We start from the raw sequence: 23,503 nt of genomic DNA, 5'->3' as shown, positions 1-23,503 counted from the left end.
CCCCCCCTCTCTCTACCCCCCCCCTCTCTCTACCCCCTCTCTCTACCCCCCTCTCTCTCTACCCCCCTCTCTCTACCCCCCTCTCTCTCTCTACCCCCTCTCTCTACCCCCCTCTCTCTCTACCCCCTCTCTCTACCCCCCTCTCTCTCTACCCCCTCTCTCTAACCCCCTCTCTCTCTACCCCCTCTCTCTACCCCCCTCTCTCTCTACCCCCTCTCTCTCTCTACCCCCCTCTCTCTCTACCCCCTCTCTCTCTACCCCCTCTCTCTACCCCCTCTCTCTCTACCCCCTCTCTCTCTACCCCCTCTCTCTACCCCCCCCCCTCTCTCTACCCCCCCTCTCTACCCCCCTCACTCTCTACCCCCCCTCTCACTACCCCCTCTCTCTCTACCCCCCTCTCTCTCTACCCCCTCTCTCTCTACCCCCTCTCTCTACCCCCCTCTCTCTCTACCCCCCCCTCTCTCTCTACCCCCCCTCTCTCTCTACCCCCTCTCTCTCTACCCCCCTCTCTCTCTACCCCCCTCTCTCTCTCTACCCCCTCTCTCTACCCCCCTCTCTCTCTACCCCCTCTCTCTATCCCCTCTCTCTCTACCCCCTCTCTCTACCCCCCTCTCTCTCTACCCCCCTCTCTCTCTACCCCCTCTCTCTACCCCCCTCTCTCTCTACCCCCCTCTCTCTCTACCCTCTCTCTCTACCCCCCTCTCTCTCTCTCCCATCTCCCCCCTCTCTCTCCCCCCTCTCATGGGGGTGGTGCCTTACCTGGCTAACAAGCGCCATGACCTCGCCAACTTCGCCTGTGCTCAGGCGAAGTTGGCGGTGTACAGAACGAGAAATAAAGCGATGCTGCAAGGTGGCACTGACGGCTGCTCTGTGCTGCTTCCAGTGTTCAGGGGCCTGCTCAAGGCGCGGCTCCGGCTGGAGCACGCCACGTACCACACACACGTGTCGGTGATGTGCAGCGCGTCTTCTTCGAACGCTGGGGAGCCGGACAAGCCCCTCTCTGTACCAGCGTGGACGGCACTCATCGTGTTCACCTTCTGAAGCGCTCGCTCGTGTCACCGTGGCGTGTCGCGATAACCACCACCACCACAACCACCACCACCACCACCACAACCACCACCACAACCACCACCACCACAACCACCACCACCACAACCACAACCACCACCACAACCACCACCACCACAACCACCACCACCACAACCACCACCACCACAACCACCACCACCACAACCACCACCACAACCACCACCACAACCACCACCACCACAACCACAACCACCACCACAACCACCACCACAACCACCTCCACCACCACCACAACCACCACCACAACCACCTCCACCACCACCACCACAACCACCACCACCACAACCACCACGTGGCTTTTATTTCGTGTTGTGCGCGGTGCATTTAGCGCCACAGCGCGTGGATTTGTAGCGTTAATTTTCATTTGTGTTGCTGGTGACTTTGTGTGTTTGTGTTGCTGGTGACTTTGTGTATTTGTGTTGCTGGTGACTTTGTGTATTTCGTATCGGAATCGCTTCCAGTGCTGTTGCTGCTGGCGGCAATAAAAATTGTTTAAAAGTAAAAAAAAAGTCTCTCTCCCTCCTCTCTCTCCCCTCCCTCCTCTCTCGCTCTCTCTCTCTCCCATCTCTCCCCTCCCTTCTCTCTCCTCTTCCTCCTCCCTCCGGTTAGCGCCAAAGCAAAGCGAAGCTCCCCCACACCGGCTCCCACCCCCCCCCCCCCCACACGTGGCAACGCAGCCTCCCCCTCCTTCACACGACGACGAAAGGAGCGACTCACGCAACGGAACGGGGAGAGAGAGAGACAGAGAGAGAGAGACAGAGAGACACACAGAGAGAGACACAGAGAGAGAGAGAGATTCTGGGAGGAGCGACGTCTCTCGGCCCACCGAGGCGACAGAGAGAGAGACAGAGCGAGAGACAGAGAGAGAGAGACAGAGAGACACACAGAGAGAGAGACACAGAGAGAGACAGAGAGAGACACAGACACAGAGAGAGACAGAGAGAGACACAGAGAGACACAGCCACAGAGAGAGAGCGAGAGACACAGAGAGACACAGACACAGAGAGAGACAGAGAGAGAGAGACAGAGAGACACAGAGAGAGAGACAGAGACAGACAAAGAGAGAGACAGAGCGAGAGACACAGAGAGACACAGACAGAGAGAGCGAGAGACACAGAGAGACACAGACACAGAGAGAGACAGAGAGAGAGAGAGACAGAGAGACACAGAGAGAGAGACACAGAGAGAGAGAGAGAGAGACACAGAGAGAGACACACACAGAGAGACACAGAGAGAGACACAGAGAGAGACACAGAGAGAAACACAGAGAGAGACACAGAGAGAAACACAGAGAGAGACACAGAGAGAGACACACAGAGAGAGACACAGACACAGAGAGGGAGCGAGAGACACAGAGAGACACAGACACAGAGAGAGACACAGAGAGAGAGAGACACACACAGAGAGAGACAGAGAGACACAGAGAGAGACACAGAGAGAGAGAGAGGGGGGCTCAATCGAGAAGCACAAAACAACTCCCAGCACCAACTCCCCTCCGCGTGCAGCAAGTAGGTGGGTGGAGGTGGGAGTTGGAGGCGGGAGACTCCACGTGATTCTGTTTGTTGTTTGGTTGTTGTTTGTTGTTGTTTGTTGTTGTTGTTGCTCGGCGGTTGGTTGGTGGTGTTTGCACGGAATGTGGTATCGCTTGAAATGTCTCTCTGTCTGTCTGTCCCTGTCTGTGTCTGTCTGTGTGTCTGTCTGTGTCTGTCTGTGTGTCTGTCTCTGTCTGTCTCTGTCTCTGTGTCCCTGTCTGTGTCTGTCTGTCTCTGTGTCTGTCTGTCTGTCTGTGTCTGTCCCTGTCTGTCTGTCTCTGTGTCCCTGTCTGTCTGTCTCTGTGTCCCTGTCTGTCTGTCTGTGTCTGTCTGTGTCTGTCTGTCTCTGTGTCTGTATCTGTCTGTGTGTCTGTCTGTGTCTGTCTCTGTGTCTGTCTGTGTCTGTCTGTGTGTCTGTGTCTGTCTCTGTCTGTCTGTGTCTGTGTGTCTGTCTCTGTCTCTGTGTATGTCTGTGTCTGTCTGTGTCTGTCTCTGTGTGTCTGTCTCTGTGTCTCTGTGTCTGTCTCTGTCTGTGTGTCTGTCTGTGTCTGTCCCTCTGTCTGTGTCTGTCTGTCTCTGTGTCTGTCCCTGTCTGTCTCTGTCTCTGTGTCCCTGTCTGTGTCTGTCTGTCTCTGTGTCTGTCTGTGTGTCTGTCTGTGTCTGTCTGTCTGTCTGTCTCTGTGTCTGTCTGTCTCTGTGTCTGTCTCTGTCTGTGTGTCTGTCTGTGTCTGTCTGTCTCTGTGTCTGTCTCTGTGTCTGTCTTTGTCTGTGTGTCTGTCTGTGTCTGTGTGTCTGTCTGTGTCTGTCTGTGTGTCTGTCTGTGTCTGTCTGTCTCTGTGTCTGTCTGTCTCTGTGTCTGTCTCTGTGTCTGTCTCTGTCTGTGTGTCTGTCTGTGTCTGTCTGTCTGTCTGTGTCTTTCCCCCACCCTCCGATGCTGCTGTTGCTTCACTGGCTTTTAGCAACAAGGAGGCGCTGTTTGTTGTTTGGTGTTGTTGTTGTTGGTGTTGTTGGTGGTGTTGTTGATGTTGTTGATGTTGTTGGTGGTGGTGTTGGTCGTGGTGTTGTTGGTGTTGTTGTTGTTGCTGTTGTTGGTGGTGTTGTTGTTGGTGTTGCTGTTGTTGTTGGTGGTGTTGTTGTTGGTGGTGGTGTTGCTGTTGTTGATGGTGTTGTTGGTGGTGTTGTTGTTGGTGGTGTTGTTGTTGGTGGTGGTGTTGCTGTTGTTGATGGTGGTTAGCTCGGTGCGGTTCGTGGATTGTGTTTTTTTTATTATTTGGTTTGAAACGGTGCCTCGGACATTCCAGCTTCAGTAGCCATGTGTTTTGAATCAAGAGAGTTAAACTATTGAAACAAAAAAAAACTGTTTCAGCTTTTCACAATTTATTTTACCAGGTTAAAGGCCCCCCAATGAGCTTCGGGGTCACTTTTTTTTCGTCACTAAATTAGAAAGCTCATCTTGGGCTTATCGTTGTCGTCGTGTGTGGAAAGTTATCGCAGCGAGCCAAACGCGCACCGCAAATACGTGACGCCGACTCTAAATGTTTGGCGTTGGGGGGGGGGGCACGAGAAAAATCCACGCTGGCAGAGAGAGAGACGCGCATACTTCACATACACAGCAGCAGGCGTCAGGGGGGCGGGATCGAACCCACGACCTCCTGTACACCTGGCGAGGTAGTTAACATCTCATAGCCACCGTGATGACGATGAGAGAGACACGCAAACTCCAAATATACAGCTGGTGTCAGGGTCGGGATCGAACCCACGACCTCCTGTATACCAGGCGAGGTAGTTAACATCTCCTAGCCACCGTGGCGCAATTTTGGGAGGGGGGGTACGGGTTGTGGGGGGCGGGGCGAGGGGGGGGGTGTCTAGCACCCTAGGGGGGGGTCTACCCCTGGTAGGGTGTAGCAAGGGGGTTGTCTAGCACCCTAGGGGGGGTCTACCCCTGGTAGGGCATAGCAAGGGGGTTGTGTCCAGCACCCTAGGAGGGGTCTACCCCTGGTAGGGCGTAGCAAGGGGGTTGTGTCCAGCACCCTAGGGGGGGTCTACCCCTGGTTGGGTGTAGCAAGGGGGTTGTCTAGCACCCTAGGGGGGGTCTACCCCTGGTAGGGCATAGCAAGGGGGTTGTGTCCAGCACCCTAGGAGGGGTCTACCCCTGGTAGGGCGTAGCAAGGGGGTTGTGTCCAGCACCCTAGGGGGGGTCTACCCCTGGTAGGGCGTAGCAAGGGGGTTGTGTCCAGCACCCTGCAAGCCTCGCCGAGTTACAGCACCGCTCGCGGTGGTTTCTTTTGGAATAAAAAAAAGACGGGGCCATCGCCGCTCCGACAAACCCCGACGGGCACCGGACCACCGGACCGCCGGACCACCGGACCACCGGACCGCCGGTCCACCGGACCACCGGTCCGCCGGTCCACCGGACCACCGGTCCACCGGACCGCCGCCCTCCGGCCTTAGCACGGGGACCGGTGGCGCAGCGGCGGCGGCGGCGGCGGCGAGCGGTCATCCGCGCCGCGCCGTGAACCCCGGCGGAGCGGAGCGTCGCGCGGGTTGGCCCGGCTCACGGGCAAGTGCCAGCGGCGAATGTCGTGCTAGCCAACAGCCCCTAGTTCGGCTCAGCCTCAATATGAGCGCGGCGCCCGCTGCGGTTGTACTCATGAGTGTTGTGTCCGCTGAACTTCTTTCGCACCGTACGGAGGCAAACCCACCGTTGTCTCTTCAAGCCATCCCCATCCCCCCCCCCGCCTGCTCTGACGAGTCCGGCTCGCCTGCTGATAGCGTCGATGGGCCCTGGAACTAACGGGTGCCGGAACGAGTGCGGTACTTGTCACGCAGTTCGTTGTGGGGCGACATCGAAACTTTGGAGAGACAAAGGGGGGGGGGGGGGGGAGGACGTGGGTCGTGCCCGCCACTCGCTGACAGCACTCCTTGCCCCGACAGCCCGTCGAAGGCTATACGGGGGAGCTTTGTCATTGCCTTTGTACACAATTTTCAAAGCCGCGGGGGCTGGCAAAGTGGTGTTTTTTTACACGCTGTTGTTGTTGTCGTTGTTGATGTATCCTCAAATCTTGTAACTAAATTTTAACCAACTTCCCAATGTGCTATCGACTGCAAACTTGGTATACTTATGTCATATTGATGACAATACTATTTTCTATCATAAAAAAAATTAAAATCATATATTTGAGAACGTTGTTTTTTTTTATATGTTACGTTTGGGTCTAATTGTCCACGCTCAACTCACGTTGGCTGTAAATCACCACGGGCCCCCTTACGTTGTGGCAAGTTTCGGGGCCACTTCCTGGAGTCGTGGAGTTCTTCCATTACTAGCGCGGTACATTTCATTAAAGCGTGTTATTACAAACATTTTTTTTTCAATATTACTTATTTTTTCTCTTTTGACCTGGGCAGGTGCTGGCGATCAGGTTGTCCGTCCACATACGAACTCTCTCATTCATCACCAGCGCAGCAGCGGTGGTGATGATGAATGAGGTCATCGAACATTCTCGTTTGGGGAACTTTTTTTTTCCCAGTACAGCATTTAAAAGTGATGGGAGATAAATAAATAAAAACTTAACGGGGACTTACCCAGAATAACGGGAGGTCGTTATAAGCTTGCTCAACCCAAGCTCTAAATGCTCTGATAGTGCATTGTCCTTGTGCTGTTCGCCTTTTAGCATTCTGGGTTCAACCACCAGTTAAGTCGATTGGCAGGCAGGTGGCCTGTGGCGAGGTAAAGTGTCGGGATGTTGACTACCTCGCCTGGTACGCAGGAGGTCGTGGGTTCGATCCCGACCCTGACTCCTGCTGCTACTGTATATTTGGAGTCTACGTGTCTCTCTCTCATCATCATCATCACGGTGGCTAGGAGATGTTAACTACCTCGCCTGATACGCAGGAGGTCGTGGGTTCGATCCTGACCCTGTCTCCTGCTGCTGCTGTATATTTTGAGTTTGCGCGTCTCTCTCATCATCATCACGGTGGCTAGAAGATGTTAACTACCTCGCCTGGTGTGCAGGAGGTCGTGGGTTCGATCCCGACCCTGACTCCTGCTGCTGCTGTATATTTGGAGTTTGCGTGTCTCTCTCTCCCCGTGGTCGTGTGGCTTTTTTCTCCGGGTCCTCCGGTTTTCACCTTCCACATTTTTTTTAATCAACGTCACCACGCGTTTAGAGCAATTTGGCTGCTATGCATTTCCACGCGCGGACGATGACGATGAGAAGCCGCCACTTCGTTGAGCTATCATTTGTGATGGCCAGGGACGCTTCTGTAAACGACCTGTATATCCCAGTGGGGGCCTTACCCGGTAAAATAAAATAAATAGCTTTTCGTGGTAAAATGTCGCTGCTCCGGACACTCACGGAAACACGTGGCCAGCGTGCGTGGGTGAGCGGGGACCCAATTGCCCTCTCGAGGCCCTTCTGCCAGTAGGCGACACGGGCACGGGGGGCAGTTTTCAGGCCTGGGCCTAAATAACCACCTCGCGCCTACCCACGCGTACTCCTGCTGTCGGTCTCGTCACATCTTGGCAGGTTGAGAAGCGCCGGGGGACGCGGATGCCGCGTGGATGGGCACGGTGGTGGCGACGTGTTTTTCATAATGTTCATAATAAAGGTTTTTGGGTTAGATCGCGTTATTTATAAATGTGTCGTAACCCCTCCACCACCCGACACGGCCAATCAGCAAACAAAAAAAAGTGTCACGTTGACAAAAGACGAAATAGTTCACTACTTTAGCCCACCGGTGTGTTGAAGAGTGAATCCACAACATTTACAGTTTGAGTAGTACTGTGACGTTTCGCTGGTAATTACATCCAGCATCATCGGGCAATTCGCCAGAATGGTGAAGCCCTCGCTTGCTCCCGGTTTTATATAGAGCAGCAGGGTGACGTCATCATTTAACTCATGGCAGGCGTGTTTTTCATAATATTCATAATAAAGGTTTTTGGGTTAGATCGCGTTATTTATAAATGTGTCGTTACCCTCCACCACCCGACACGGCCAATCAGCAAAAAAAAAAGTGTCACGTTGCCAAAAGACGAAATAGTTAACTACTTTAGCCCACCGGTGTGTTGAAGAGTGAATCCACAACATTTACAGTTTGAGTAGTACGACGTTTCGCTGGTAATTACATCCAGCATCATCGGGCAATTCGCCAGAATGGTGAAGCCCTCGCTTGCTCCCGGTTTTATATAGAGCAGCAGGGTGACGTCATCATTTAACTCATGGCAGGCGTGTTTTTCATAATATTCATAATAAAGGTTTTTGGGTTAGATCGCGTTATTTATAAATGTGTCGTTACCCTCCACCACCCGACACGGCCAATCAGCAAAAAAAAAAGTGTCACGTTGCCAAAAGACGAAATAGTTAACTACTTTAGCCCACCGGTGTGTTGAAGAGTGAATCCACAACATTTACAGTTTGAGTAGTACGACGTTTCGCTGGTAATTACATCCAGCATCATCGGGCAATTCGCCAGAATGGTGAAGCCCTCGCTTGCTCCCGGTCTTAAATAGAGCAGCAGCAGGGTGACGTCATCATTTAACTCATGGCAGGCGTGTTTTTCATAATATTCATAATAAAGGTTTTTGGGTTAGATCGCGTTATTTATAAATGTGTCGTAACCCTTCCACCACCCGACACAGCCAATCAGCAAAAAAAAAGTGTCACGTTGACAAAAGACGAAATAGTTCACTACTTTAGCCCACCGGTGTGTTGAAGAGTGAATCCACAACATTTACAGTTTGAGTACGACGTTTCGCTGGTAATTACATCCAGCATCATCGGGCAATTCGCCAGAATGGTAAAGCCCTGACTTGCTCCTCGTCTTAAACAGAGCAGCAGCAGGGTGACGTCATCATTTAACTCATGGCAGGCGTGTTTTTGCCGTCGCCCGTCCGGCGACGTACAGCTCTCCGACGCGTTCTCGGATCGAGCATGTGGAACCAACTGAACTGGCATAGGCACGTGCGGCGAAACGTCGGGCGTCGTCCCGGACAACGCCATCGGCGGCGGCGGTGTCCGCGAACGCGCGTCGGTCACTCGACCTCCCGCACAAAGCGGTACTTGCGTTTATCCACCCCGGAGGGGAGGAATGATGGGCTGACGAGTCCAACCCGCCACGCGCCGAGGATTTGCGAGCCGCTCGCCCTCCGGCTGACCCCAGTGCGCGACGTCGCGCCGAACGTCGGGCCAACGTCGGGCCAACGTTGGCCCGACGTTGGGCCAACGTTGGGCCAACACCGCGCCGAACGCCGCGCCAACGTCGGCATCCGCGTCCCGACGTTGATCCCGGCTAAGCCTCCCACGATTTCCGCGAAGCCCAGGAGGCAAAGGGGGGCACAGCGGTACCAAACCGCCGCTGGGGCAAGAGTCGGCGCGTGGGAAGCTGCTTGGCCCGATAACGCGGTGAGCGCGGGGCGTGGTGAGCATGAACCGGCAAGGCAGTGGCGTGAGGAGCGTGGAGGGGGGCACGCAGGGGGTTGCCTTGGCCCCCCGCCCCCCATCCTCTTGTGGCCAAAGCGACGAGTTGGGGGGATTACCAATTGACAATCGCCATGAGATTTGTTTTCAACAACAGTGTCGAAGAACAAGAAACGCTTAATTTAAAACGCGGTTTCAAATGATTATTTAAAAAAAAAAATTTGGACCAAAAATGCTTCAATTTACGTCCCACGTTTTCACTTCTTTCCTTTATTCGGGGAGAGCAGCGGTCAACGTTTGGGCAATCATGCGAGACAAATCAAGCAAATACTGGGGGTCCCCCTGCCCCCCTATCTCACCGATTTGCCGCACCCCCCCCCCCCCCCACCATCTCCCCCACCCCCGGTCGCCGGAGCTGACGATGTCGTTTTACAACGCCGCTGCGGTGCGAGATGGGGCATTTTATTTTTTTTGGTGGCGTTAGGAGCGCCTGACCGGGTTGCCGCGCTGATCCCCACCGACAACAGGCCTCTTGGCACGCGCCACACGGATTAAAACGGCGTCCCCCTCACTTCGGAGGGAAATTCCCCTCCTCGCCCCCTTCCACAAAATGTTTTATTTTTATTTTTCGTGCGGGTCAGCGTTTTTGTTTTTTAAATTTTGTTTAGTCGCCAACTCCCCCCCCACCCCCCCACCCCCCACCCCCACCCCCCCCACCGTTGTGTTTGCTGTTGTCGTCAAACGGTGCCAAATGAAGGACGCCGATGAGGCTTCCCGAACGACGACACGGCAACAGCAGCCGCCAGGCACCACCGCCGTCAGTACCGTGATGTGAAATGTTTAGAAAGAAGACGAACAACAACAACAACAACAAATGGCAGGCGTAGCCCCCGCCCCCTCCCCCTCCCCCCGCCACGGTGGCTAGGAGATGTTAACTACCTCGCCTGGTACACAGGAGGTCGTGGGTTCAATCCCGACCCTGACGCCTGCTGCTGCTGTATATTTGGAGTTTGCGTGTCTCTCTCTCTCTCATCATCATCACGGTGGCTAGGAGATGTTAACTACCTCGCCTGGTGTACAGGAGGTCGTGAGTTCGATCCCGACCCTGACGCCTGCTGCTGTATATTTGGAGTTTGCGTGTCTCTCTCTCATCAACATCACGGTGGTGAGATGTTAACTACCTTGCCTGGTACTCAGGAGGCCATAGGTTCAATCCTGACCCTGACGCCTCATGTATATTTGGAGTTTGCATTTCCTCTCTCTACCCGTGGTCACGTGGATTTTGACCCAGGTCCTCCAGTTTTTCCTCCGCATTTAGAAACATGTGTTTAGAGTATTTTGGCTGCTATAAATTGCCACACGATGAGTCACTTCGTTGAGCTATCATTTGTGGCCAGGTCGCGTCTGTAAGAGAGCTCGTTAGCTCAGTTGGGGGCCTTACCTGGTAAAATAAAAAAAAGTTGTAATAATTTATTGTGTGTTTAGACAGTAGAGACAAATACATGTGTGGAGTGGTGGCGCAGCAGTTAGCGGCACTGGGCCATTAACCTCTTCACCTGAGTTCGATCCCCCCCCCGAGGGTTGGTAACACTGAGCAAACCAGCTGATCGTTCTTTATAGATGCTGCCACACCTCCTTCCTCCCCGCCGGTCCCCGTCATAATAATGTGGAATGTCCGGCACCAACCAATTGGGATGAGCTTCACCCACAATGCTTGTGTTTTTTGGGTGAGAAGGGAACGCTCGCGTAGGCGATGGAAACGTCGCGATCTGTAATTATTCTTGCTACCCACGTGGCTTTTTTTTACCGAAAGGACCAAAGAGCACGGATTCCTGCAGTCACGAAAAGCTTCAAATCAAGAATAAATGTGTTTCATGCCACAAGGTTCATGGCACACTCCACGCGAGATTAGATAACACGCGCACGCACGCACACACACACACCCCGCTCAGTTTAACACGTAGACAAAGAGTCATTTTCGTGGTACATTTCAACGTTGTGGGTTTTACTCTCCAACACACGGCCGGTGTGTGCTGAAGTCGTAACTAATGGGCACGTGTTTGTCTGACGTGACAAGCCCCTGACTAAATTGACTCGCTGACGGCGCTTGCCCCAACAGGCCGGATCGTTGACCTTTGTGTGTCCCGCCACCACCTCCACCGCCTCCACCTCCACCACCACCGCCTCCACCGCCTCCACCTCCACCACCTCCACCACCGCCTCCACCGCCTCCACTGCCTCCACCGCCTCCACCGCCTCCACCGCCTCCACCGCCGCCCCTTGCAGGGTTGCATCACGCCCCTTGGTGTGGCCGCCCGCGACCGGAGGTTTAGGGGTGCGAACACGAGCAGATCGGCGACATGTTCCTGCTACTCCTCTCCATCTTCATCCTGCACGTCTCCACCATCGTGCTGCTCTTCGTGGCCACCATTGACAGCGTGAGTGCGCTCCAACTTTCTCCTCCTCGGGCCGGCCGTAGTCCATGGGGGGGGGGTGGTGGGGGGGGGGGTGTGGGAGCACCCCCCCCGCGCCCCCCCCCCCCCACGACGCCTTCAAACATCGTTACCTCGTCGAAACGTCGAGGCCTGGGGCAGTCGCCCCGACTCGCGGTGCCCCGGGGGGGGGGGGGGGGGGGGGCCTGTCGGTCGCGGCTCCACCACGGCGGTTGACTGTGGCGCAAGGGCCACCGAGCTGTTGACGACGATGCTGCTGATGATGATGATAGTTTGGATGATGATGATGATGATTCTGATGATAATTAGGGTGATGCTGTTGACGGTGGTGTTGCTGCTGGCGACGGTGACGACGACGAAGCTCCTGCTGCTGCTGCTGATGATAGTTTGGATGATGATGATTCTGATGATAATTAGGGTGATGCTGTTGACGGTGGTGTTGTTGCTGGCGACGGTGACGACGACGAAGCTCCTGCTGCTGCTGATGATGATGATAGTTTGGATGATGATGATGATGATAATTCGGATGGTAATTGGGATGATGCTGTTGATGATGATGGTGGCGGCGGCGGCGATGATGGTGGTGCTGTTAGTGTGGATGATACTGAAAATAGCGGCAATGGCACAGATGATTGTGATGAAGATGGAGACAATGGTGACGATGACGAGTCTGCTGATGACGATGACGCTCTTGGTGATGGTGATGATGATAAAATTGGCTGACGAAGATAATGCTGTAGATGACGGTGATTCTGTTGGTGACGCTGATGATGACTATGTCGATGCTAATAACGCTGGGACATACGACTAAAAATAGTTCTAGTTGATGATTACGCAGCTGCCGCTGACGATGATCGCGACAATTAGCGCAGTTGGCTACGTATGGTGTGAAACAAGTTCGACATACATACACACGTACAGCTGAGGACGGGTGATTGCTTTGTAAATGTTTGTGTGTTTACTCTCCAACACACCGGTTAGTGCTGAACAAGTAACTAAAAAAGTTGTATAAGTTGTATAATTTCCTGCAGATGTAGAAGCCACTGGTTCTTCACGTTCTGCAGATGTAGATGCCACTGGTTCTTCACGATCTGCAGATGTAGATGCCACTGGTTCTTTACGTTCTGGAGATGTAGATGCCACTGGTTCTTCACGTTCTGCAGATGGAGATGCCACTGGTTCTTCACGTTCTACAGATGCATATACCACTGGTTCTTCACGATCTGCAGATGCAGATGCCACTGGTTGTTCACGTTCTGCAGATGTAGATGCCACGAGTTCTTCACGTTCTGCAGATATAGATGCTACTGGTTCTTCACGTGCTGCAGATGTAGATGCCACTGGTTCTTCGCGTTCTGCAGATGTAGATGCCACTGATTCTTCACGTTCTGCAGATATAGATGCTACTGGTTCTTCACGTGCTGCAGATGTAGATGTCACTGGTTCTTCACGTTCTGCAGATGTAGATGCCACTGGTTCTTCACGTTCTACAGATGGAGATGCCACTGGTTCTTCACGTTCTACAGATGCATATACCACTGGTTCTTCACGTTCTGCAGATGTAGATGCCACGAGTTCTTCACGTTCTGCAGATGTAGATGCCACTGGTTCTTCACGTTCTGAAGATGTAGATGCCACTGATTCTTCACGTTCTGCAGATATAGATTCTACTGGTTCTTCACGTGCTGCAGATGTAGATGTCACTGGTTCTTCACGTTCTGCAGATATAGATGCCACTGGTTCTTCACGTTCTACAGATGGAGATGCCACTGGTTCTTCACGTTCTAGAGATGCATATACCACTGGTTCTTCATGTTCTGCAGATGTAGATGCCACGAGTTCTTCACGTTCTGCAGATGTAGATGCCACTGGTTCTTCACGTTCTGGAGATGTAGATGCCACTGGTTCTTTACGTTCTGGAGATGTAGATGCCACTGGTTCTTCACGTTCTGCAGATGTAGATGCCACTGGTTCTTCACGTTCTGCAGATGTAGATGCCACTAGTTTTTCACGTTCTGGAGATATAGATGCCACTGGTTCTTCACGTTGCGCCGATGTAGATGCCACTGGTTCTTCACGATCTGCAGATGTAGATGCCACTGGTTCTTTACGTTCTGGAGATGTAGATGCCACTGGTTCTTCACGTTCTGCAGATGTAGATGCCACTGGTTCTTCACGTTCTACAGATGGAGATGCCACTGGTTCTTCACGTTCTACAGATGCATATACCACTGGTTCTTCACGATCTGCAGATGCAGATGCCACTGGTTGTTCACGTTCTGCAGATGTAGATGCCACGAGTTCTTCACGTTCTGCAGATATAGATGCTACTGGTTCTTCACGTGCTGCAGATGTAGATGCCACTGATTCTTCACGTTCTGCAGATATAGATGCTACTGGTTCTTCACGTGCTGCAGATGTAGATGTCACTGGTTCTTCACGTTCTGCAGATGTAGATGCCACTGGTTCTTCACGTTCTACAGATGGAGATGCCACTGGTTCTTCACGTTCTACAGATGCATATACCACTGGTTCTTCACGTTCTGCAGATGTAGATGCCACGAGTTCTTCACGTTCTGCAGATGCCACTGGTTCTTCACGTTCTGAAGATGTAGATGCCACTGGTTCTTCACATTCTGCAGATGCAGATGCCACTGGTTCTTCACGTTCTGCAGATGTAGATGCCACTGGTTCTTCATGTTCTGTAGATGTAGACGCCACTGGTTCTCATGTTCTGCAGATGTAGATGCCACTGGTTCTTCACGTTCTGTAGGTGTAGACGCCACTGGTTCTTCACGTTCTGCAGATGTAGATGCCACCACCGCCATCTATTGCACAACAGTTTAGCTTACGACTCTCGGCCCGAACAGGCTGCTGGACATAGGGACAGGTTTGTTCGTATCTCTGAAAGTTCGCAAGTAGAGGAGAATTCCTGTAGTGTCAAACTGCGCGTGACGACTGTTGTGCGTTTGCCCCCCCCCCACCCCACCCTCCGGCAGTCGTGGGTGACTTCGGGCAACGTGGTCACGGACCTGTGGCAGCAGTGCAACCTCCTGGACAGCGGCTCGTGGATCTGCATCGCGCCGTTCGAGTCCCAAGGTCAGAACCGGCCGCTCCGCAGCGCCGCTACGCCAGGGGGTGGGAAAAACCCGATCTTTTGTCGCCCGACAAATCGGGTTATTGGTTTTAACGGAGTTAAACCTGATTTTTTGCCGATAATAAAACCCGCTTTTATTATCGGCGTCCCGTGCACACTTCAATCCTGCTCCTCCTCGTCATCGTCGTCGTCCGCCGCCGCGTCGTCTTCGTCGTCGCTCTCGCCGCTCGGGCTCGGCGTTGTCGTCGCCGTCGTCGGCCGTCGGGTGGTCGTGGAACGCGTTGAGGTTCGACTCGGCGAAGGCGAGCTTCTCGACTGCGTTGGGGCGCCAGGCCGCTCCTCAACTCGGAATGGATGAATCCCATCGTCGAGAAGTTTCGCTCAGACGCAGCGGCGGCGGTCGACGTGGCCATGCTGCAGTGCATCGTGACTCTCACGCGCACGGCGGCTGAGCCCGCCGCTAATGCGGTGCATGCGACTGAAATCCCGACTTAACTTTAATAAAAGCGAATAAAACCGGATTAGGGCAGGATCCAGGTGCTCCGGTTTTATATAAAAAAAAAACGATTAAAACCCGAATGAATAAAACCGGGCCGTGCCAGTCTTGCTCTACGTCTGATCGCGACCCGAGCGGTGGGCGGAGCTACCCGTTAGATGGGCGGTGCTACACGTTAGGTGGGCGGTGCTACCCAAGCGGTGGGCGGTGCTACCCATTAGGTGGGCGGAGCTACCTGAGCGGTGGGCGGTGCTACCCGAGCGTTGGGCGGTGCTACCCGAGCGGTGGGCGGTGCTACCCGAGCGGTGGGCGGTGCTACCCGAGCGGTGGGCGGTGCTACCCGAGCGGTGGGCGGAGCTACCCGTGCGGTGGGCGGTGCTACCCGTTAGGTCGGCGGTGCTACCCGAGCGGTGGGCGGAGCTACCCGAGCGGTGGGCGGAGCTACCCGACCAGTGGGCGGAGCCGTCAACGGACAGACCAGAGGTGGCTGACAACCAGAGGCCACCCGATTTCGATCGCCGCTCGCGGCCAACACCGGTGACGATGACCTGAACCGGCCATGGTCCTCCCCTAGGTCGACTCGGCCTCAAATGAGCACCCGGCGCGGTGTGTGAACATCGCCACTGGGGAGACAAAGGCGGCCGTGCGTGGTGCTGGCCGCTCCAACCCCTCGTGTGTGCCGTGCCGGCCTTCTTAGGTGGCGCTCGCCAACAGCACTTGCCCCAACGGTCTATCGAAGGCTACACGGGGCATCTTTGTCCTTGTGTTTGACGGGCGGGGTGCAGGCGAGTGGCTCCAGGCAGTGCAGGGTCTCATGGTCCTGTCGGTGGTCTTCTCCTGCGTGTCGCTCTTCCTCTTCATCTACCAGCTGTACCAACTCAAGAAGGGAGGCCGCTTCGTCATCACGGGCATCTTCCACCTCCTGGCCAGTGAGTGTCTCTCTCTCTCGCTCTCTCGCTCTCTCGCTCTCTCTCCCGCGCATGTGGGCTAATGATTCCGCAAGCCACTCAGCATATTGATGGGGGGGGGGGGGGTGGTGGTTCTTGAGCCCGGCAACCGTACAACGGGGGCAGTCGGTGAAATGTTAAATGTTGCCACGTGACCTCCGGCCACCACTCCACAGCGACACTGCTTCTTGTGTTTAGTGTTGTTGTCCTTCCCCCCGCACCTCCGATAATTACCACGTACACAGAGACCCACAGACTCACACAGAGACCCATAGACTCACACAGAGACCCACAGACTCACACAGAGACCCACAGACTCACACAGAGACCCACAGACTCACACAGAAACCCCTACAGGCTCACACAGAGAACCACAGACTCACACAGAGACCCATAGACTCACACAGAGACCCACAGACTCACACAGAGACCCACAGACTCACACAGAGACCCACAGACTCACACAGAGACCCACAGACTCACACAGAGACCCATAGACTCACACAGAGACCCATAGACTCACACAGAGACCCATAGACTCACACAGAGACCCATAGACTCACACAGAGACCCACAGACTCACACAGAGACCCATAGACTCACACAGAGACCCATAGACACACAGAGACCCACAGACTCACACAGAGACCCATAGACTCACACAGAGACCCATAGACTCACATCGAGACACATAGACTCACACAGAGACACATAGACTCACACAGAGACCCATAGACTCACACAGAGACCCATAGACTCACACAGAGACCCCTACAGACTCACACAGAGACCCATAGACTCACACCGAGACCCACAGACTCACACACAGACCCATAGACTCACACAGAGACCCACAGACTCACACAGAAACCCACAGACTCACACACAGACCCATAGACTCACACAGAGACCCATAGACTCACACAGAGACCCATAGACTCACACAGAGACCCATAGACTCACACAGAGACCCATAGACTCACACAGAGACCCATAGTTTGTTGTCCTGCTCCCCGCACCTCCGATTAGCACGGTGTGAAAGAAGTTCAATGTATGTACATGCAAAGGTCCTGTTTTAAGCGGTCGTCGGTTCTAGTTTGAAATTTTTTCTAAAATGGGGGGGGGGGGGGGGGCGCTTTGCACGCCGCATGGCGACGTTAGAAACGGCGCGCCGGTCCGGCTGTCGTCGTTCCGGTCCCGGCTCTCCGCCAGGACCGCTGAGTCGACGGACGACGATCCTCACGGCAAAATGTGGCGGTGCAGGAGGTCCAGAAAGCCTCTTTCTTTTGCCGGCCGAGCGACGATTTCATTTTGTTTGGCTGTGTCGGGTGACGGAGGGCCCTGATGATGACGACGACCCCCTCCCCCCCCGCCCCCCCCCCGCCCTCCCCACCCGCACCAAAATAAAAAATCAATTACCGATCGTGATAATACTCGCTGTGACACACCTACGACCCATTTCGGTGTATCTCGACTTTGCGCCTCGAATTATTTCGACGTCTTCTGCTGCTGTACATGTCCGCGTGACGATCAGCCACCCCGCTGAGCTCATCGTTTGCGATGGCCAGGTCCGCTTCCGATAAAAAAAAAATCAAGCTTATGCACCTCGGTGGGCCTTGCCTGGTAAATAAATATAGTGATTTGTTCACCTTTCCAATACATTGCACTGCTACCGCATTTTCCGTCCTTGTTTGTCGTTGTCACGTTCTGACCCACCCTCCCCTCCCCTTACTGGACATCCGTGAAAAAAAGAGCTTCATAGCTCATCGGATTCCTCCTGCTGGTTCTGAATTGCTGCGCGTGTTCTCCCTCGGCTCGCCGCCGGCGCCAGGCTTGTGCGTTCTCCTCGGGGCGGCCGTCTACACAAGCCAGAGGCCCTCCGGGCCGCCCTACGCGGGGGGCTCCTTCGGCCACAGCTACGTCATCACGTGGGTCGCCTTCTCCCTCGGCCTCGTCAACAGCGTCGTCTACCTCTTCCTGCGAAAGCGCTCGTGAATCCCGTCCGGCGCTTGCGGGACGAGGTTGTGGAGTCGGTGGGCGATCGCCGCGTCGATCCGATCGTCGCAGTCGGGGAGGGAGGGAAAAGGGGGACGAAAAAAAACCACCCGGGAAAATTCTCACCGACGCGCCGTGCAACCTCCCCCGCGGGTTAGTGCCAGCTCAAACGCGGGGGGCCCGCCGCCAAAGTTTGGACGGGGTAGCCGGTGTGTGCGCAAAACGTGAAAACGGGCGGCTGTTTTTTTTTTTTCCTCCTTCAAATGTTCGTCTTGCTGCTTCTGCTGTTGCTGCATCAGTAATCTGGCCAGGACCAGTTCCAGTACCAGTTCCAGTCCAGAACCGGTCACGCAGGAGTCGTCCTGTCCTCGATCCAATCAAGTAAGCATCTTCGTTCGTGGGTTAGGATCACGCGGCCGTAGATTTGCGCCAAAATTCTCGATTCCCAAATCGATTTTTTTAAACATTCGTTTTTGGGTTCAGACCGCCGCGCCTAGTCCACTGTGTGTGTCGTCCACCCTCCTCCACCCGACGCGGCCGATTTATGTAAAGTTGTCGATGCGACGATCGGACGTGGGCCAATGCTGTTTATTGCTTCAGCAGCAGCTGGCAGCTTGCAGCAGCAATAGCCATCGGCAGCGGCAACTATCAGCTAGCGATCTGCGTGAACGATGCAATACGTGTCTATCAGCGAGACTAAAACTGGCGCGGAAAGCCACTCGGCCGTTGTTCTAAACACATTCGGCGCCGCGGTGGCTAGGAGATGTTAACTACCTCGCCTGGTGCGCAGGAGTCCGTGGGTTCGATCCCGACCCTGACGCCTGCTGCTGCTGCTGCTGTGTATTTGGAGTTTGCGTGTTCGCCCCGTGGCCACGTGCGTTTTTCACCGGGTCCTCCGGTTTTCTCCCCCTCCACTGTTAGAATCGACACCGCGCGTCCAGAGCGTTCGGCCGCCGTGCATTTGCGCGCGACGACAAGCCGCTCCGTCGAGCCATCATTTGTGGCCCGGGTCGCTTCTGAAAAAGAGCTAAAGAGCTACGTTGGGGGCCTTACCTGGTACATTTAAAAAAAAAGAAAAGTTTAGTTAATATTCATTTAACTACCTGTAACTCCAGAATGGAGCCCCTTCACACGGCAAACACCGATGCCTGGAGGGTGAGGGTCATCGATCGTGCGCAGTCGTTGTTGGAATGGCGAATGGTTTTCCGTGGGGGCAAACCCTACCCGATTGCCGCACCTTCCCGTCACTTTTCTCTCTCCCTCCAACCGGCAAAAAATTGTTTTTTTTGCCGTGGCTTACTAAAACTTTTGCCGCGCAAAAAACCGTCGCCCCTAATCATCGCCTTCGTCGCCGCCATGTTGTCGTGGTCAGACTCCCATGCCCCGGCTGGGTTGCGAGGTGGCAAGCGGTAGGTGGTACGGCAAGCGGGTTCACCGTTTGTTCCGCGAGGCCTCCGTGATTGCTGTCCTCCACCCCCCCCCCCCCCCCCCCCCCCCCGTACGCACGGTGGGTTTGCTCTGGGACCTCTCAGGCATCGTCCCAATGCTGCAGATTCCCTTGAGAAGCGGTGAGGCTATCCTGGATTCTATAAATGAAGGGCATTGAATTCATAGTAAATGTTTTTTTTTTGGGGTTAGATCGCGTCAGAATGAACGTGTCGTAACCCTCCGCCGCCCGACACGGCCAGTACGGCTCGTCAACGTAAACAAAACGCGCCAATTAGTTACCGCTTCAGCCAACCGGTGCGTTGGGAGAGTAAATCCACAACGTTTACAATTTGAGCAGTACGACGTTTCGCTGGTAATTGCATCCAGGATCATCGGGCGATTTGCCACAATAGTCAAGCAATCCGCCTGTTTCCTGGCTGTGTCGGATGGTGGAGGGTTACGACACACTTATATATTTACGCGATATTACCCGAAAACCTTTATCATGAAAATTGGTCGTGAAAGTCTACGTGTTAAAAAGGGCATTTAAAACAAACAAAAAAACATCACACCTCTCATATGTACTTCTACCAAGGGTTACCTCTTTTCCACTGCACAATCTAGCCGTGCCGAGCCAGCCCGGCATGGCTCAGGAGGCGCCCAGCTGCTGCTGTTTTTTTTCCACTGCAGAAGCCGAGCTGTCTCGCTGACGTCGCGCGCGGTGAACGAGCGGAGACGCGCGTGGGTACCGACGGCGCGTCACCCACACACGGCTCGGCTCGGCCCGGCAAGTGGCTGGTGGAAAAGGCGGCGGCCTCGGTGTTCGCGAACCAGTTGTGGGATTAACGCAGGGGGCACTGGGCGGTTCGGCGCCCATGAGTAACGAGAGAGAACTCTGTTAATGACGAAGTGAACTAGGATCGCGTAGTGTCTAGATTCGTAGCAGGATTGCTGTATTACGCAAACCATTTTTAACCTCCTCTCTGTGTTAAATAGGTCAAATAATTAAGCCACGTAACCCCTTTACATTTTTTTGGGAATGCTATAAAAAAAATTTTTACTAACATTTTTGCGGAATAAATTGACGACGCAAAGTGACAAAAAAAAACCTCGTGTGAAATTCGATTTCTTGCGTGTGTGTGTGTGCGTGCGTGCTTCTCATATCTCGCGTTCTATTCCACCAGTTGCTCTTGGCTCCGAGAGCCAGTTAGACTGGCAGCAGTGGTGTAGTGACTACATTATCAGTGGTGTAGTGACTACATTATCAGTGGTGTAGTAAACTACATTATCAGTGGTGTAGTAAACTACATTATCAGTGTCGTAGTAATTACATTATCAGTGGTGTAGTGACTACATTATCAGTGGTGTAGTAAACTACATTATCAGTGGCGTAGTGACTACATTGTCAGTGGTGTAGTAACTACATTATCAGTGGCGTAGTGACTACATTATCAGTGGTGTAGTAAACTACATTATCAGTGGCGTAGTAACTACATTATCAGTGGTGTAGTAACTACATTATCAGTGGTGTAGTAAACTACATTATCAGTGGCGTAGTAACTACATTATCAGTGGTGTAGTAACTACATTATCAGTGGTGTAGCAACTACATTATCAGTGGTGTAGTAACTACATTATCAGTGGTGTAGTAACTACATTTTCAGTGGTGTAGTAACTACATTATCAGTGGTGTAGTAGCTACATTATCAGTGGTGTAGTAACTACATTATCAGTGGTGTAGTAGCTACATTATCAGTGGTGTAATAACTACATTATCAGTGGTGTAGTAACTACATTATCAGTGGTGTAGTGACTACATTATCAGTGGTGTAGTGACTACATTTTCAGTGGTGTAGTAACTACTGTAGTAACTACAAAACGTGAAAAAACCAGTGACATCTAGATATGCAGAACGTGAAGAACCAGAGGCATCTACTTCTCCAGAAAGTGAATAACCAGTGGCATCTACAGCTCCAGAACGTGAAGAACCAGTGTCATCTACATCTACAGAACTTGAAGAACCAGTGGCATCTACATCGGCACAACGTGAAGAACCAGTGGAATCTACATCTGCAGAAAGTGAAGAACCAGTGGCATCTACATCTGCAGAACATGAAGAACCAGTGGCAACTACATCTGCAAAACGTGAAAAACCAGTGGCATCTACAACTGCAGAACGTGAAGAACCAGTGGCATCTACATCTGCAAAACGTGAAAAACCAGTGGCATCTACATCTGCAGAACATGAAGAACCAGTGGCATCTACATCTGCAGAACATGAAGAACCAGTGGCATCTACATCTGCAAAACGTGAAAAACTAGTGGCATTTACATCTGCAAAGCATGAAAAGCGGAAAATACGTCCACAGGAGATTATACAACTTGTAAAGCCATTCCCCGTGTTTAGTGTACACGCCGTACAACATGTTTGGAATCGACAGGAGTAAAGTTGGATTCACAGACAAATCGACTTACGAACAAATCGACTTACGAACAGACCTCGTTCGTAGTTAGAGGAGTCCCTGCACAATTTCACGCCAATTTGCGAACCGCACGCAATTTGACCATCCGTAAGGCCCCTTGCCCCAACCTTGGGATGTTGCCGAGGTGATGCCGTCGGCAGACGAGGCCAGCCAGCGGTGTGTTGGGTTCTCGATGTAAAAGAAAAGAAGAAATATGATCGATTTACATTATGAGACCTCCTTTGCCAGTAACAAGATATAGTAATAGGTTTTTACCCTTTTAACTGGCACAAAAAACTGACACCTTTATTCAAGACATTATGTCTGCAATAACCACAACACAAGCAGTCAAAATGCAAACAAAAAGACAACTCTGGTAATAATAATAATATGCACTGTTCTTGAATTTGATTGGTCCACACCCGAGACGGCTTTCTTTAGAGCCTAGTCTCCACTGGTGTTGGACCAGAAGACGCCAAAAGGCGTACAACTCAAAAACAGCGCACTATCAGAGTATTGAGAGCTCGGGGTGAGCATTTACATTATGAGAACTCCTTTGCCAGTAGCACGATATAGTAATAGGTTTTAACCCTTTTAACTGGCACAAAAAACTGACACCTTTATTCAAGGCATCATGTCTGCATATTATTATCAGAGTTGTCTTTTTGTTTGCATTTTGACTGCTTGTGTTGTGGTTATTGCAGACATGATGCCTTGAATAAAGGTGTCAGTTTTTTGTGCCAGTTAAAAGGGTAAAACCGATTCCTATATCTTGTTTCTGGCAAAGGAGGTCTCATAATGTTAATGCTCACCCCGAGCCCTCAATACTCTGATAGTGCGCTGTTTTTGAGTTGTACGCCTTTTGGCGTCTTCTGGTCCAACACCATTGGAGACTAGGCTCTAAGAAAAGCTGTCTCGGGTGTGGACCAATCAAATTCAAGGACAGTGCCAATATTATTATTATCAGAGTTGTCTTTTTGTTTGCATTTTGACTGCTTGTGTTGTGGTTATTGCGGACATGATGCCTTGAATAAAGGTGTCAGTTTTTTTTGGGCAAGTTAAAAGGATGAAACCTATTACTAACAAAAATGATCGAGTTATCATTTGGTGGCCGAACGCAACCCTCCTGTTTGCGAGATCAGCGGCAACCCCACCCCTGCCCCCCCCCCCCCCCGTAAAATTGGAGCAATTTCAGCACTCAACTGCACCCCCACTTTCTCTGTCGCTCGCTCGTTTTTCGCTCATCCTCTCTTTCCCGACACAATCGGGCCAATCAAGGGCAAATGTCGCGTTACGCGGCTCACAAAGCCAGGCCCAGGCACTCGAGCAACTCCATTGATTCTCTTCCTGGCGCGTGATTGTGGCGGGCAGGGGAAGGGATCGAGAGCTGCAGAATCACACGGGAACCTAGAGGCTCGCCGAGAGAGGGAGAGAGAGCCATCGACTGACACACAGATAGACCCCCCCCCCCAACCCCCGCAGGCTCACACAGAGACCCATAGACTCGCATAGAGACATACACAAAACATACAGTGGCTCACAGAACCACATAGGAACCCGTAGACTGAAACAGATGGCCACATACTGA

At 52.9% G+C, this 23,503-nt stretch overlaps 1 protein-coding gene across 3 annotated transcripts; it reads left to right on the top strand.

The window, feature by feature from the left end:
• Positions 1-1,639: 1,639 nt before the first annotated feature.
• On the top strand, positions 1,640-20,561 carry LOC116955129 (peripheral myelin protein 22-like). Of its 3 annotated transcripts, none has more exons than XM_032976138.2 (6): positions 1,640-2,597; positions 11,324-11,475; positions 14,490-14,589; positions 15,869-16,012; positions 17,862-17,958; positions 20,144-20,561. In XM_032976138.2, the coding sequence occupies exons 2-6, from the start codon at positions 11,398-11,400 to the stop codon at positions 20,334-20,336; spliced, it is 612 nt and encodes a 203-aa protein (XP_032832029.2). In that variant the 5' UTR covers positions 1,640-2,597; positions 11,324-11,397; the 3' UTR covers positions 20,337-20,561. The 3 variants fall into 3 exon arrangements, with proteins under 3 accessions (XP_032832029.2, XP_032832028.2, XP_032832030.2); XM_032976137.2 differs by having other exon boundaries at positions 1,641-2,601; XM_032976139.2 differs by lacking the exon at positions 20,144-20,561 and having other exon boundaries at positions 1,643-2,601; positions 17,862-19,310.
• The last annotated feature ends 2,942 nt before the right edge of the window (positions 20,562-23,503 follow it).

Source organism: Petromyzon marinus, chromosome 58 (assembly GCF_048934315.1).
Source record: "Petromyzon marinus isolate PM22_M1 ecotype Great Lakes invasive population chromosome 58, UKy_Petmar_22M1.pri1.0, whole genome shotgun sequence".
In the NCBI taxonomy this organism is placed as follows: domain Eukaryota; kingdom Metazoa; phylum Chordata; class Hyperoartia; order Petromyzontiformes; family Petromyzontidae; genus Petromyzon; species Petromyzon marinus.
Note: the sequence above shows the minus strand (reverse complement) of the source record. Positions and strands in the feature narration are given on the sequence as shown.